At 35.9% G+C, this 15400-nt stretch overlaps 1 protein-coding gene across 2 annotated transcripts in view; it reads right to left on the reverse strand.

Moving 5' to 3' along the window:
- Nucleotides 1-647: 647 nt before the first annotated feature.
- The window catches only part of Htr2c (5-hydroxytryptamine receptor 2C), a 252455-nt gene continuing 237702 nt past the window's right edge, over nt 648-15400 (reverse strand). Inside the window, exon 6 of one of the 2 annotated variants that reach the window (XM_057759543.1) lies at nt 648-4118. In XM_057759543.1, the coding sequence (XP_057615526.1) occupies nt 3289-4118 (830 nt within the window). In that variant the 3' untranslated portion in view covers nt 648-3288. The remainder of the gene's footprint in view (nt 4119-15400) is intronic. The other variant, XM_057759544.1, reaches the window with a different exon arrangement.

Below are 15400 nucleotides of genomic sequence, written 5' to 3' on the forward strand. Positions count from 1 at the left end.
GACATCCAGGGCAACAATATATCAAAAAGCAAACAAACAAAAAGATAAATGGTCCTATCTGTCCTTGGTGAGCATTGTGTCTGGTAAAATAATGACAGTGATGGCAGCTCTTAAGGAGAGAAGCAAGCCCTTTCTCCTCCACTCTACCCCCCTGTCATACTCAGGAAAGGAAGATGGCATAGTTTCTCAATGTACATGCACTCTTATAAGGAACATGTTGTTACTGTTGATGTTGTTCTTGTCAGCTACTTCTCTGAACTGTCCTCCTCCTCATGTTCTTTAGTACACAGTCAGAAAAAGTGATATTTTCTGCTGGTGTTTGCCTTTATAACTTAAAAGAATCAGTTTGGACTGGAGAGGGGGGAGGGGGAAGAAAATGGGAAGAGGTGAGGAAGTGGAAATTTTTAATAAAAAAATAAATAAATCAAAAAAAGAATCAATTTGATTTTAAATTCCATTTTTAGAGTTTAAAACAGTTTTTAAATTTAAATATATTTCCATCATGCTCTTCCTTGTTCCCAAGTCCTTTTAGATCTTCACTCCTCCCTATTCACCCAACTTTTTTAAATGCTGGGGTAGATTTTTATACTGAAACGATGCACGAGGAAAAAAGACACAGTACATACTAGGCCACATTTAATAAATTTAATAAATTAAGAGGAAGTCTCACAAAACTCAGAAGGGAACATACAGGAATCAGGAATAAGACAACACTTTTCAACCATTCACAAAAAGTACCATTTGACAAAGGAGAAAAATTATAGGAAATAATATAAGGCAGTCTGTTGCACGTGTCTTAAACAGTATACATATATAATAGTACATCAAAATGATTTGACAGTAAATTCACCACATTTACATTTGTCACATGGTCTGTTTTAAAACATTTATAAAACTTTGTAGATTTAACATTGAACTGTAGGATTTATTTCCAAATGAATATATATGTTTCATACCAAACCACACAGAACTTACGAAAAGCACACAAGTTGAGGATAATTGCCACGTTGGGTACTATTAAGTACTACTACTTGATGACTAAGAATTATTAACAAATGTGCTATAAGCTATTATCATTCAACTTATTGCTAGTGCTTTTGGAACTCTGTGGTCTATACTTTATTTTTCTGTAAAACATGTGCTATGAGCTTGCCCTGATAGTTAAGAAAGAAATCAGATGTTTCCAGTTTTCTCTAATACAATACTTCAGATCTGAATGTCTTTTATGGATTGCTGAAGGCGTTTTCTCCAGCGCTTTCTATATCAGCTTCTCTGCCGTACATTGATACGGTTCAGTGGATTTATGCAACATACATGGCGTACATGCACAGCACCATCTGTATGTGCAGAACTCATGCTCAATGCATGCTGTGTTTCTTCAGACATTTTTTTTTTTTCGTTTCACTAAGAAGTAGATCATCTCATTCAATTTCAGGTAATTGTTTTAACATGCAATTCAACTGACCTAACAGGCAGGTAGACTTTACTTTCATGTCATGTTTGGGCATGCTCAAGCAATTGACTGATGTCTGGCAGTGTTGTAAATCAAATAGAGACTGTTTGAGTTTCCTCAAATACAGCCACTCTCCCACTGCCACAGTGGCAGACTGTTGAATTTATCTATGCTGTATGTTGAGAACACACTCTAGGTATTTTGGAAGTTCAGATTCTGCCTTCAGCAATTACAAGATCATAAGAGGCACACTCCAAGATGTGCAAGAGTAACTGTCGGGCATAAGATATAGCATCATGAATTCTTCAGAAATTTATCCACAGTTGTGCGAAATGGACACACATGAAAACACAGTTACTGGAAACATGTATACTCTGCACACAGCATAGACTTAATGATCTGATTGAGCAATACTTGAAAACTTGACGTGGTTTTCAATTTCATTAAAATGATACTTAATTCTTAGAGAGCAGTAGGCCCACGAATGAAACAATGGCCAACACTTATTGGAATCCAACACTATATTTGAACAAAGATTTAAAGTTTGAGTACATAATTGCAGTACAATGGAGAGCTTGCCACATTCACAAATTAGCTGCAGCCTTTTCCTGCACTAGAGAGCTTGGAAGGATCTGAAAATGAGATAAATTTTGTTTAAAATTCAAATGGAAACTCTGTATTTCTATTCTTCCCAGAGTTCAATAAAAGCGTCTTTTGAAATTACGTTTTTCTTTTTTCACATTCTAAGGGCCTAATTCAGTAGTCCTTAATCAAGTAAAACTTCCAAGGTCATAGTTATCTACCCTTCTAACACTAGCTTTACTTAAAAATGGACTGCTAGATTGGGTCCTATAGAGAGAGGTACCATAATTAAGAAAATATTTTAATAAGGCTCAAAATGCAAATTTCACTTTGTGTGTAGCACACGAATTACCAGAATTCTGAGATCAAAATCCAATTGATGTTGAATCCTGGATTGGGAATTAACTCTGGGTTCTTATTTCCCAGTTTAGTTGTGGAATTAGGTATTTACTAAGGACCAGAATGAAAACACTAATTCCAGTTTGTTTATCATAAAAATCAGAATTTGAACATTGTCCTTAAGAAGTGAAAAGCTGTTTGGTGTATATATCTCTTTAGCATCCTTCCACTTCTGTAGTCCTGGTTAACCAGCTGCTATGTTAAAATACCACTATGTTTGGGGACAGACATTGTAGCAAGAAACTGACACGACATTTTGACAATGTCAAATTTTACCCCAATGTGTAACAACAAAGTTAAATTCTGACTCTGACTCACTGATGGATATTTTTCACAATGGGCAGAACCTATCTTACTGTGTTTATGTGTGTAGATGAGCAGAGCGAGAATTTAAAGCACATATTTACTGTTAACCTGGAAAAGATGCCACGGAATCTGTCAATTTAGTGTGGTTTGAAATATCACCACAGTCATGTGCATCATTCTGGTCTCCTGCAAATGCCACCTGAGATGAACGTTAACATTTCCACATTCACAAAAGAAACAGAGATAGGAAGGAAGAAAACAAAGAAGGAACAAGGAATGGAGGTTGAAGGAAGGAAGGAGAGAGAAACACACACACTATTATTTACCAAGGAATCAAAATAACTTAGTCTCCATCTATCATAAACAGTAAATATAGAACCCCAAATCTCACTGTTAACGCATGATTGTAAAGTACAGGTTTGCAAAGCTATTTATAAAAACACTGGTTGTCACACAGCAGTATTTACATTAGTTTGATCCATAGGAGAACCAAGAGGGAAAACTTTCCTACAAGAGCGCTGCTGTAAGGAAAGCTGTGCTGCTCTTGCTTACACACTACTAATCCTCTCGCTGATCACATTGGAGGGATTGACGGGCAGCTCTAAGTTCTCCACCTGCATCTCTATGCCTGGCTCAGTGTCATTAGCTTTCCTAGCCACACGTTCATTGGTATGTCGATAAATGTTAACATTGAGCTCCCTACCAGACAAAGCAGTGGCAGCAACCCTAGGAATCTGTCTGACAGGAGGCTTTTTGTCTGGCTTATAATCGCAGCGCAAATATTTAGAGAAAGCCCTTCGATACACTTTGTTGAAAAGAGTGTACACCAGAGGATTGATGCCTGAACACACATAGCCAATCCAAACAAACACATTGAGAAGCTTCTCCATCAGCTTTTGGTTACAGGCCTTCCCACAAAGAACAGACAGGATATTAGTGATGAAAAACGGGCACCACATGATCAGAAAGACAAAGAATACAATGCCAAGGACTTTGGAAGCTTTCTTTTCATTGTTGATAGCTTGCATGGTGCCTCTAGGACGCTTTGCTTTCTTCTTTTGACGTGGCTTCTGATCTGGATTGGGGTTCTCAGCGTTCTCTTCATCACCAGCATTCTTCTTGCAGAAGCACTTCAGAAAATTCAGGCTGATTTCAGGCATGTCCTCCTCGGTGTGACCTCGAAGTAGCATCAGAGTTTGACGGCGTAGGACGTAGATCGTTAAGAAGTAGGTGATCACCATAATCGTCAACGGGATGAAGAATGCCACGAAGGACCCGATGAGAACGAAGTTCGGGTCGTTGAGCACGCACGTGGTGTTATTCATGAACACTTTGCTTTCATCCCTCAGTCCAATCACAGGGATAGGAACTGAAACACCTGGAGGAACAAAAAGGTGACAAGACGTTATACCACATGCAAGGACTGAGGTTTGTACAATAGCAAGTCATACATTAGCATTTCACCAAAAGGCATTTAGACTTGATATTTGTTGAAAGCTATTCATGGCATACCAGGCAGTTCATAGAACATATTGGTGCAATAGAAAATGATAGGTTTCTGTGAACTGTTGTTACAGCATAGACTGTCCACCTTTGAGCCAAGCTATTGGAGATACGGCTATGTGTAGGAGTAGACTGAGTTCATTTTGTTCTATTTGCAGTCCTTAGAACTTCATTGGCTCATGGAAAGTGCTCAATAAATATTTGCTAAGCTAAGGAGCAGCTTCACATTTGTCCTCTGTAATATCATTAAGTTCAGTCATTCATTTATTAGTATGATGTTACTTAAGTGCAATAGCAATAATACATACACCATCTTTAACAGTCTGCGAGGCTTGACTGGTTTGTGTTTCACATTATGCAAAAACTAACCTATGAACAGAAGCAACTTAGTTTTTTTCTTTTTGGCAAGGTCCTGTGTGTGTGTGTTTGTGTATTTGTGTGTTTGAGCATCAGCAATGAGGTTTCAAGGTCAGGAAACAGAATGAGGATGTGTCTTTAAGGTATTACAGAGGCTAGGCATGGGGATGGAAGGAAGTAAGGGAAAAGGAATAGTGGAGGGAAGGTGAAAGGGAGGGAGGGAGAGAGGAATATACAGAGAGAGACAGAAATAGAGACAGAGAGACAGATTCTTTATTCATACAGTTATTGACAAGTCATCCAGGAAAATAAACTGGATTCCCAATAGGAAATATTAGTAGAAAGGAATGGGGCACACAGTGATCTTATGATGAAACCTTCTGGGAACTCTCAGAACTTTATGGTAGACCATAAAGGTATTTTCCCCTCAAAACATATGTGACTTTTTTTTTCCTAAGGGACTTTTCATATTTACCTATCCTCTCTACATTCTCAAGAAGTTAAATCCTTGGCAAAGTCAGATTGTTTCCGTGAAAGTCTATCAGAGGCTAGTGGGCTGCTGGATGTCCCCAATGCAAAATGGGGGGAGAAAGTAGAAGTGAACCCTCAGAGACAGTAGCTAACCAGTCACCACATAAGAACTATGAGAAACTTGGTCGTACTAGTTGACATTAGTACTCCTTGTCAGCTGCAATGTATTAGACTGAATGTTCAAAGAAGAAAAAAGTAGATAATATTGACTGGTATTTACTCTCTGGGAAAATAAAAAAGGAAGTTGTTTGCAGCCAAGCACTGGGATGATCTCCTGGTGCTTAGCTGAAGGGAGATAGGAGGAATCATATGAACAAAAGAAATTAAGATCATGATTGGGAAAACCACAGATACAGCTGCCTCAAGCAAGTGGGAGCTCACAAACTCTGAACTGAGAGCAGGGGGATCCTGCATGGGACCGAACTAAGCACTCTGAATATGGGGTAACAGTTATGTGACTTGATCTGTTGAGGGGAGAGACTGGAAGTGTGACCAGGACTTATCCTGGGTGCATGAACTGTTTTTTTTTTTTTTTGATTTTTTTTGAGCCCATTCCCTATAGTGGGATACCTTGATCATCCTTGATACATGGGAGAGGTGCTTGGTCCTTACTCAAGTTGGTAAGCCAGACCTTGTTGACTCTCCAAGGGAGACCTTACACCATCTGAGGAGTGGATGGGGTTGGGATGGAGGGATGGGGAATGGGAGAAGGGGAGTGAAGTGGAACTTGGCCTAGTATTTAAAAACATGAGTATTTGGGAAATGATTATTATGAAATTCTGGTATGTGTGAGGAGTCTCTAGAGAAAGAAATAAGTGACAGTGCAAGAAACAGCAACCAAGGGAGCAAGATTACTGGACCCTATAGGAAGAGCATCGGAGGGTACAAGTAAAGCAGTCCCTCTCCAGTCCCTGCCTGCTTGGCTGCTTTGGGAACGCCATCCTGATTCTGGAGATTCCTCAAAGAAATTTGTCATCCTTCTATAGGTATGGCTACAAAAGGAGATGTTTCTGGTCTTGAAGGTCCAACTTACCGCTGAAGATGTTCCCGTAACCTTTGAGACCTTCTGAGAGACAATTGAAGTCCCCAGAGAAGGTGTCTTATAATGGCTGCAAGATCCATGCACATTAACATCATTCAGAGCCCAGCTCTGGAGTACTATGAAATTACTTCTGTTAATAATTTGATCTCACATCCCTAAGGGATCTGAGGAAAGCCTTTTTAAGAGACAATAAGGTTGCGGGGGGCAAGGACCACTATTATATATTTGAGTATAGGAGGCCAAATATTCCCTCCCCTGTGTATGTGTGTGTGTATGCTTACACTCATGAGCATGTGTGTGAGCTTGCCGTATAATGTCTATAGATTATAGAGTTAAGATGGCAATTTTCACGAGTTGATTTAGCCCTTCCAGAACTGAACTTGGGTCGTCAGACTTAGACAGAGGGGTGTTTACCTCCTGAGTCATCTCACCAGTTCCTGTGAGGACAGTTTTACTCCTTGAATTCTTTTGTATAGTTTTATGTACATTGAGGAAAGAGAAAATCGGATAGCTCTTTCTATTTCATCCATTCTCTGTGTCACATGCTGAGCCATGTGTATTATGGATAACAGAGATGAAAAATGCTTTATCTTAATTTGGTTAAAACCCTCTGCAACAGATATAATTTTGTTGCGTAGTTTAACCTCTTTACTGAATCTATACAATCATAAATTTTGTTTCTAGAAGCCATGAATGCAGTCAACAAACAAGAAGACGTTAACTTTTTAAAACACCATATCTATATTATCAATAATGATAACAACAATAATAGTAATAATATTAATAATATATATATCATGAACTGACTATTTTCTTTGATACTTTAGTAACTTAAAATGTAGCATCAGCAGTTCTCAAAGTGTGCTTCAAGGACCCAGAGCCTCTGAGACTCTTATAAATCTTTTGTTGGTATAGTTTTCCTTTTCTAACTATTATCATATTTTGGGATTTTCATGGACATGAGCTTATGTAACTCAGTCTGGCCTTGAACTTCTGATTTTCCTACCTTTACCATCTGAGTGCTCAGATTACAGGCTTCCCTTTTCATCTTTTTGTCTTAGCAATATCACAGTTAATTGAATGCATGTATGTATTTAGGAAATTAGCTCTTATTGTATCAATAGAAATTTAACAATTCAAAACTGCAAAACAATGCTTTGATTTTTGAAAAAATTTAAATTGTATCGATTTTCATAAAAATGTGTAACATGTTAATATTAAACTGGCTTAGTTTATTATCATTATTTAAAGGAAAATGATTCATCATGGTCCTTTTAAATTTTTCATGTCCACCATCACAAACATTAACATTTATACTATTAATACAAAATATAATCCACATAATTAAAAGTCCTTGGGAGTTCACAAATATTTTGAAAAGTGTCAAGGGTCCTTAAACCAAAGAGTCTGAGAACACCTGTTTTGTATTCATAGGTAGAATATTTAGCAACTATGTAAAATCTTCTTTATCATTTTCAATTCAAGTAATAGCAATTAATGTGTTATTATACTATTAAGCATAAATAACAATACTACTAACAATAACATACTTAAATGAATTAACTTATTTTTATAAAAATTTGGAAAGTCACTTTTTGATCAAGCTAACTTCAGAAAATTTAAATTTAGCAAATATGTTCTCTTTGATATTTTTTGCATACTTGATCAGATCAAGTAAGAAGGGTAGAAATGAACTGCTTTTGAGATCATATACCAACAATAATTTCAATGACAAAAGCTACATTTTAGTCAGTGTTTCCGATATGTGATTATATGATTCAATTATTGAAAATTTTCCATATTCTTTATATATTATTTAATTAAATATAGACAATAAAATACATAAATAATTATGAAGGGAAGTAATTTAATATTTCTGAAGTTAACTTTTGGTAAGGCTGTGTCATCTTAGCTTATTAGAAACAGTGGTAACAAGTAATATTTGAGTAATGCTATAAATTGCAGGTATTATTTCAGCTAATAAATAGTCAGATATAATGCATGCATTATTTCATGAATTTTTACAAACTTTAAAAAATAATCTTAAAGGTAATTAATTATTAATATTGTTTAAATATAAGATGAATCCTTAATAAGCATATAAAATTTAACTTAACAGTATAGAAACAATGGATTCTATAACATGTATTTTTAGTTTTTTGAAAATATTATACATCACTACTATGTATATTTTGTTAGAAATATGATATATTACTATACTTAAATATTAATGTTATTTAAAGATAAAATGGTTCTTCAATAAGTATGTAAAATATACCAACATTATGATTATAGAAATACTTATTACTGCTGCCATTACTTACTACTACCTTAAGACCTTCACTCATAAATTGTTAGTTCTGAATGTTTACCGACTCACATACTATATTTGCATGCATTATCCCACTCTAATTTAATAAAACCTCATTTATTAAAAGTATTTTACTGCAAAATATAAACCTGAGAATTACTGACTCTTACATTTGTTTTTCATTACAAACTCTGCCTACATGCATTATTTTATTCTAGTTTCATAGGATATTCATTTAATGAGATTATTTTATTCCAAAAAAGTAAATTTAGAATAGTCTATGTATAAATGAATTTATATTAGTTTATAAAATCTTGAATTCAAGCAACACAGATTAATTATTTTCAAATCATCAGATATTATTTGCCAGTGACACTAAGGTAGAAATTTATTTTTTAAATTGTTTTTTGAATTTATGATGTACCTTCTAAGTGATAGTATATTATAATCATTACTGACTAGACAGCAGTTGTCAAATTGTCTTTATACTTAGTAAACCTGATTTGAAAAGCATCTGTAGACACTAGCAGCGTGTTTGCAAAATGATTATTTTACAGCAGCACAGCAATACAAAGAAAAACAACAAAAAAAAACTATATCCTACAATAGTCACAAAGAGTTCTAGAGTTGGAAACACTTCTTTTGCCTTTTAAACTAAGGTCATTGTTGTTTAGAGAGAAAGCAGTCATAACAGAATAATAAATACATTGTCAAGATATAGGTAATAAGTGATTGGTGAATGGTGACATGAAAAGGACAAACAGATAAATCCCCTAGGATAGCCTCTCCAACAAAATGAAACTATAGATTAGAAAAATTGCTGTGGGTCTTTGGATATATATCTGATATATTTATTTTCAAATAAATCTCATAGGATAGCCTCTCCAACAAAATGAAACAATAGATTAGAAAAATTGCTGTGGGTCTTTGGTTATGTCTCTGATATATCTATTTTCAAGTGTTATTTAATGTGGAGAGGGGCTTTTTCAAGGACATCTAGGTGGATCAAGCTGACATGACTAATCCCTTGTCTCCTAGTGTGAGTCCCTTGACCATAGTTAATAGCATATGATGAAAGACTGTTATTAGGAACTTGAGGAGAAGTGGACCTGGGAGAAGTGGGGGACACTGGGAGGAGAGGAAGGAGCGGAAACTATGGTCAGTACATAATATATGAGAAGAGAAAAATAAAAAGCAAGAAAAGAAGAACATAGAAAAACAGGATTGTTTCAATTTTCAGATGAGAAATTGTTACTAATATTTGGAGAAGGGGCGTTCTGTATGCTTGAGGACTAATTCAGTTATGGTGTTGGTGGTGTGAAAACTTTAAGGGACCTACACTCAACCTATACTTCAAGGACTTTTTGCTTTGAGCTAAGAAAGAAGACAGGCATATATGTATGTGTCTATGAATAGGTATACATGTGTGCATATTTATTTATGGGATAGTGACTGCTAGCATAGTGCTAAGAATTCTTTATATTGAGGAAATGTGATCTAAAGGAAGACAGTAAGACAGAAATCATGAGGAGACTGAGCTTGCAAGAGGAAGGCCAGGGGAACAGAAAAGTACATTTGGCCAGAAATGTCTGGGGAAGTAAGGGAGGGAGGTTCTGGTTCATGTCTGGTAGCATGGGGAGAAGAAATTTTCAGGAGCACTCTTAAATGGCCACATTAGTATCATAAACTAATGTATCTGGAGGAAATTTACAATTTATGGATGAAAAGAAGCTTAGACATTGAAGCTAATCATAGTGGGGTTTTAAGGGAACTCTAAAACACAGAAAAAGAATGGTTACCAATGAGAATTAAAGGTATTTAAGGAAACAAAGTGAGATACAATCAGAAAAGAATGATAAAATGGCAGAGAGATATTTTTTCTTATGGGATCTGTTGAAAGCATAAATTTGTAACAGTAATTGTCAGGGCCTACACAGAAAGTCAGAAAGTGACAGAAATGAAAAATAAGTGACAAATTAACTGAATTATTGACTGGATTCACAAAGTGATTGATGTTCGGGTGGAAGCTTCACCTCAACCCCTTGCATTCATATACCCAAAGAGTCTGGAATGTTCCGGAGGAAGCCCAGCTCCAAGTCCCTTCCTCCATCTCTCTCCAAACCCTTCTGCATCTCAGAAAACCCTCGAAATGATGACCTCTCTCCCAGAGATGCTCAAGACCACTCCCACAGGGTATTTAAACATCTTCCCAGAAAACAGACATGTTGTTTTCCATTCTTCCTTTCCTGTCTCCTTTCTGGGGGCCTGGAAAATCATCTGAGAATGCTGTATTCATTAAATCTGGGCCTTTTCTAACTTGGTTTGACTTGGGTTGTTGTATTGGCGGAGAGGATTTTCAGAGTACAGAAACTTTTCAGTTGACATAGATGCTTCTCGATTCCATGCAGCAACAAGAAATCAAACGAGTTTTTCTTAGAAATAAGACAGCTGAGCACTCATAAGCTACAAAGAAAATACTCTGCAGAGTAAGTGTGAAGATTTTGGAAAAAAGAGACCCTGGGATAAGCTGCACATTTAGGTTCCAAGAGGAAAATAAAGCCTCAGAAAAAAGGTGGTCTCAGTTCTCTAATATAAACATGGAAGAGAGATGATGATTACATACACAAAAATGGAAATCTAAAGGTTAAGAGAAATGGGGTGGAGGATTAAATGTCAGGGATGAATTGTTGAGATCTTTAGAAAGTTCCATTGGCAGTACAAAGTGACCTTGTCTCCTGAAAAGTGGGACTAGAGAAGTGGTTCTAAACCTGTGGGTCGCGACCCTGCTGGGATAATCTTTTTGCATTATGTGTGAAGATCTGTCTCTATCTTTCCTCACCTGCCTAAGGAACTGTCTAATTGGTTTATAAGGAGTTGAAGGGTCAATAGCTAAGCAGGAGAGGTTAGGTGGTACTTATGGGGAGAGATAAGAACTCTGGAAAAATCTGGAATGAAGGATTCAACAGTGAGACATGGAGGAATTTAGGGCTTGACTAAGAAAAGTGAGTCTCAAAGTAGGTATTTTAATATGAATGAAAAAAAAACAGTATCATTTGAAAGAAAGCAAGTCAATAGAAGAGCAACCATAAAAAGGGCAAGTAGAAATGGTGTTTATAATATTCAAAACAAATAAAACCCAACCACTAAATGACAAAATTGCAAATTTCAGAGGCCTGTAATGTCAATGATTAAGGAATTACATTATAGAAAATAAAAGGAATAAAGGTTGAGATATATGAAATAATATTAAGTGGAGCAACTTGTGTGTTCCTGGAGGGCCAGAAAGGAAAAGGAACAACAAATATATTTGAAAAAATAGTGTTTAATTCTTTCATAAATTGCTGAAAAAAATCTCAACCTAAATTTTTTTGAAGCTCAGTGAACACCAAACACAAAAGCCAAACTGTCACACCAGGACAAATAGTTTTCTGATCTGAAAATATATATTAGAGTGTGCATGACTTGTCTGGCATGCTTCAGGTCTTAGTTTAAGCCTCAGTGCTATGAAGATATATTAAAAGATAATATAATAAAATTTGAAATCATTAGTAAGAAGAGGAATATTTCGTGAGGAAAAGAAAAAATGATTATTTACTCACATCACAGAAAATATGAAGTCACCAAAATACACAAATCCAAAAAGTGGACAAAAAAATAAGTGGTCAATCAACAGATCTATTCTTTTTGAGACAATTTCTCAAAAATGAAGGTGAGATGAAAATATCTTCATTAAGTAGCAACAGAAATACTGGTAGATTTCAGCGTGAGTAAAATGCTTCAATGAGTCTTTGAGAACACTAAGAAGAAAGAGTATGGGCAGGAAACAGTGAAAAATACATATACTTCATTTGAAGTTACATCTGATATAGCAGCTGGGCTTGCTGGTACCTGTCTAAAATCTCAATGCTCAGGAAGCAAACTCAGAGGAATCATCAGAAATTCAAAGTTATCCTGGTCTATATAGTAAGATTCAGTTTAGCCAGTGCTTCATATGGAGACCTTCTCCTCCCTTTCCCTGTGTGTGTGTGTGTGTGTGTGTGTGTGTTTGCCTGCCTGCTGTGTGTCTGTATTTCTGTGACTTCATGTACACATTAAACACAAATGATGTAATTAAAATGACTCTACTCTTACAAATTTAGTTTATTTTTAACTTCGGGAAATAGCTAACAATTGATTGGGATCAATTAAGGAGGCACACTTTATTTCCTATCTTAATAATTTCAGTGCAGGGAGGTGTATCTAAAAGGCAATGCCAGAGTTCAAAAGGTATATCAAGAAATTTTTTTACCTGGGTGTGGTAGAACCTGTGAGTTTGTGCCTAGCCTCCTCTACATAACAAGAATAGGAGGATGAGGAGCAAAAGAAAAAGGAGGAAAAGGAGACAGAAGAGAAGAAGAAAGCAGAAGGAAGAAGAAGGTGGTTGTTGGGGAAAAAGCAGAATGGGAATGACATCTATAAAAACAGCAGAGTTAGGACTTCCAATTTTTTTTCCCCCTCTCAGTAAAAGAAACAGAAATCCGGGGGAAAATAGAATTAGTGCTTTAGGATTGTGGAAAGTAATTTAAGAGTAGCAACAAACAGAGGAAACATTGATTCAAGAAAAATGTCTTGCTATTGTCAAGATTCAAAGATTTCGCCATCTCCGTTGCCCTTATTTGTGGTGTCCTTGAATAACAATTGATGGTCCTGATACAGTGGTAGAAAAATGGAGCAGAGCTTTCAAAACCAGAACCTCAGATATATAGCTATTTGTCATGTCTGGTGTTGTCCTGGAAGACAACTAAATGCTTTTCTTTTTTGTATTTTCCTAAGAGTTTAACCAGTTCTAAAATATTCCCTCCAAGGGACATTTCTGGAAAACATTTCTAGTAATTGTTCTAACAATGCAGTTGCTAGAGCAATGCCTAACAACTGCATATGAATGGCATAAGCAGAAAGACGAGGGGCAAAGCTAAAAAGTAATTATTTTCATAAGAATGTCCAAAGCTCCAACACAGTTCTCATAATTTAGCTCTCTCTGTCTATGTATGCATTGATTCTTAAGGCTATGATTTGTAAGTATCCCACATTACCCTAAGTTCTCAGTTCTGGCTGACTCTCAGTCTCTCTGCAAGCTGTCTGTAAAGTCCACAGGAGATTTCTAAACTCTCTAGCTACATGCTGATGATGTGTCCCAACAATAACACAGACTCTGGCAAGGGGGCATATTTATTATTTCCAGGCATGAAAGTAATCTCCATCTAATTACCAATGAGCCACTAAACTAATGAAGCAGAGACTTCATTTACAAAGAATATATGCTTTGTACAATTACTCCAGATAAGTCACTAAACCAACAAAAATCACAATTTAGAATCACATTAGAAACAACAAATCCTAGGGAATAGGGAAACTATAAATTCCAGCAAGTCATGGTTAGCAGTAAAATATACTAATCCAAAGAAAGAAAACATATGGCCAATGCATCATAAATAAAGCAGCCAGTAAAATCTTTCCCCCTGGGAGCCTAGATATGGAACTTGTCACATAAAGACTTTAACTTTGTTATTTAAAACATTAAGCTAACTGAAGGCAATAATTAGTATGTTCATAGAACAGAATATCATTCATATAGATAATAAGAAAGTAAGGTATGGCCAACTTATTTCTCAGAAATACAACTGAAAATTATAAATGAGCAATGGAGGATGGGGATGTAGGTCAGTCACATAGAGCTTGCCTAAGCATACCAAGATGTTTTTGGTTCCATCCTAATCACTGAGGAAGATGTTTCTAGAAATAATCATGGGGGCATAAAGCAAAAAGTAACGTTTAGTCAGAAAACTTACTAGTGCTCAATGAGTAGTGAGATTCTATAATGTCCAAATTATTTACATTTTTTTCTTCCCACCTCTCAACTCAATGAAACAGGAAATCTTCCCTTGACAAAATACAGTCAGTGCACAAGATTTTCCCACATTTCTAGTTTTAGTCTAAAGTATATGTTTCCGGAAGGGCAAGACATCAGTATTCTTTATCCTGCCAAGGAAACTACTAGGTGAGTTCAATAACAGTGAGTGTGGGGACTTCACTGTTGTGCTCAGGTGCCAGTCATATACAATGGGAGCTATATTTTGTGACTGCTGCTGCTGAAAGGTACAGAGTCCTAAATTGCTGTTTTCACAGATCATAAAGCAGTGGTTCCATGTCAAGAGAAGCAACCCAAAAGACTAACTGTTCCCCAAGCACTCTTGTGACTACAGTGCATTTATTATTCAGGAAACCCCACTAGGATTCCCCCATCTCCCCCAATTCTACTTCCTGAATTGTGACACTGAACTTTTATCTTGGGAGAGAATTGACAATAAAGTTAATAGTTCTTAATTTCTCTCAGAGAAACTGACCTATTTACAGTGTAATTAGGAAAAGTTCAATCCTGAGGACACTGAAAAACAGTAGAAGATTCCCCTTAACTTTATGATGAAAACTCCTTAATAAACTAATCTAGTCACCATAAATTAAGTCACACGCGAGCATGCACACACACACACACACACACACCAAATACTAAGAAGTGAAGAAGGAAAAAAAGGAGTAGAACAAATATTTTTTAAATAATAACTGAAAATTTCTCAAATTTATTAAAATCCAATAATCTACAAATCTAGGAATTCAATCAACCCTAAGTCATGTATATCAACAGAACCACAAAAATATACATCAGAATTAAACTGCTGAATACAATAAGAGAAGTAGAGATTTTAATTCTAGTAGAAAAGGAAAAAAAACCGCTTATCTCATAAGTCACAGTAAGTAATAATTTATATTAGCTTTTAGATGACATTTATTTTTAGTAAAACCAAAGAACCTTAATACAGGTAAATGAGTCATGAATCTATAAGAGAAAGCTGATTAAAGTCCTTAAAGTAATGTTTTG

Source organism: Chionomys nivalis, chromosome X, assembly GCF_950005125.1.
Source record: "Chionomys nivalis chromosome X, mChiNiv1.1, whole genome shotgun sequence".
Classification (NCBI taxonomy): domain Eukaryota; kingdom Metazoa; phylum Chordata; class Mammalia; order Rodentia; family Cricetidae; genus Chionomys; species Chionomys nivalis.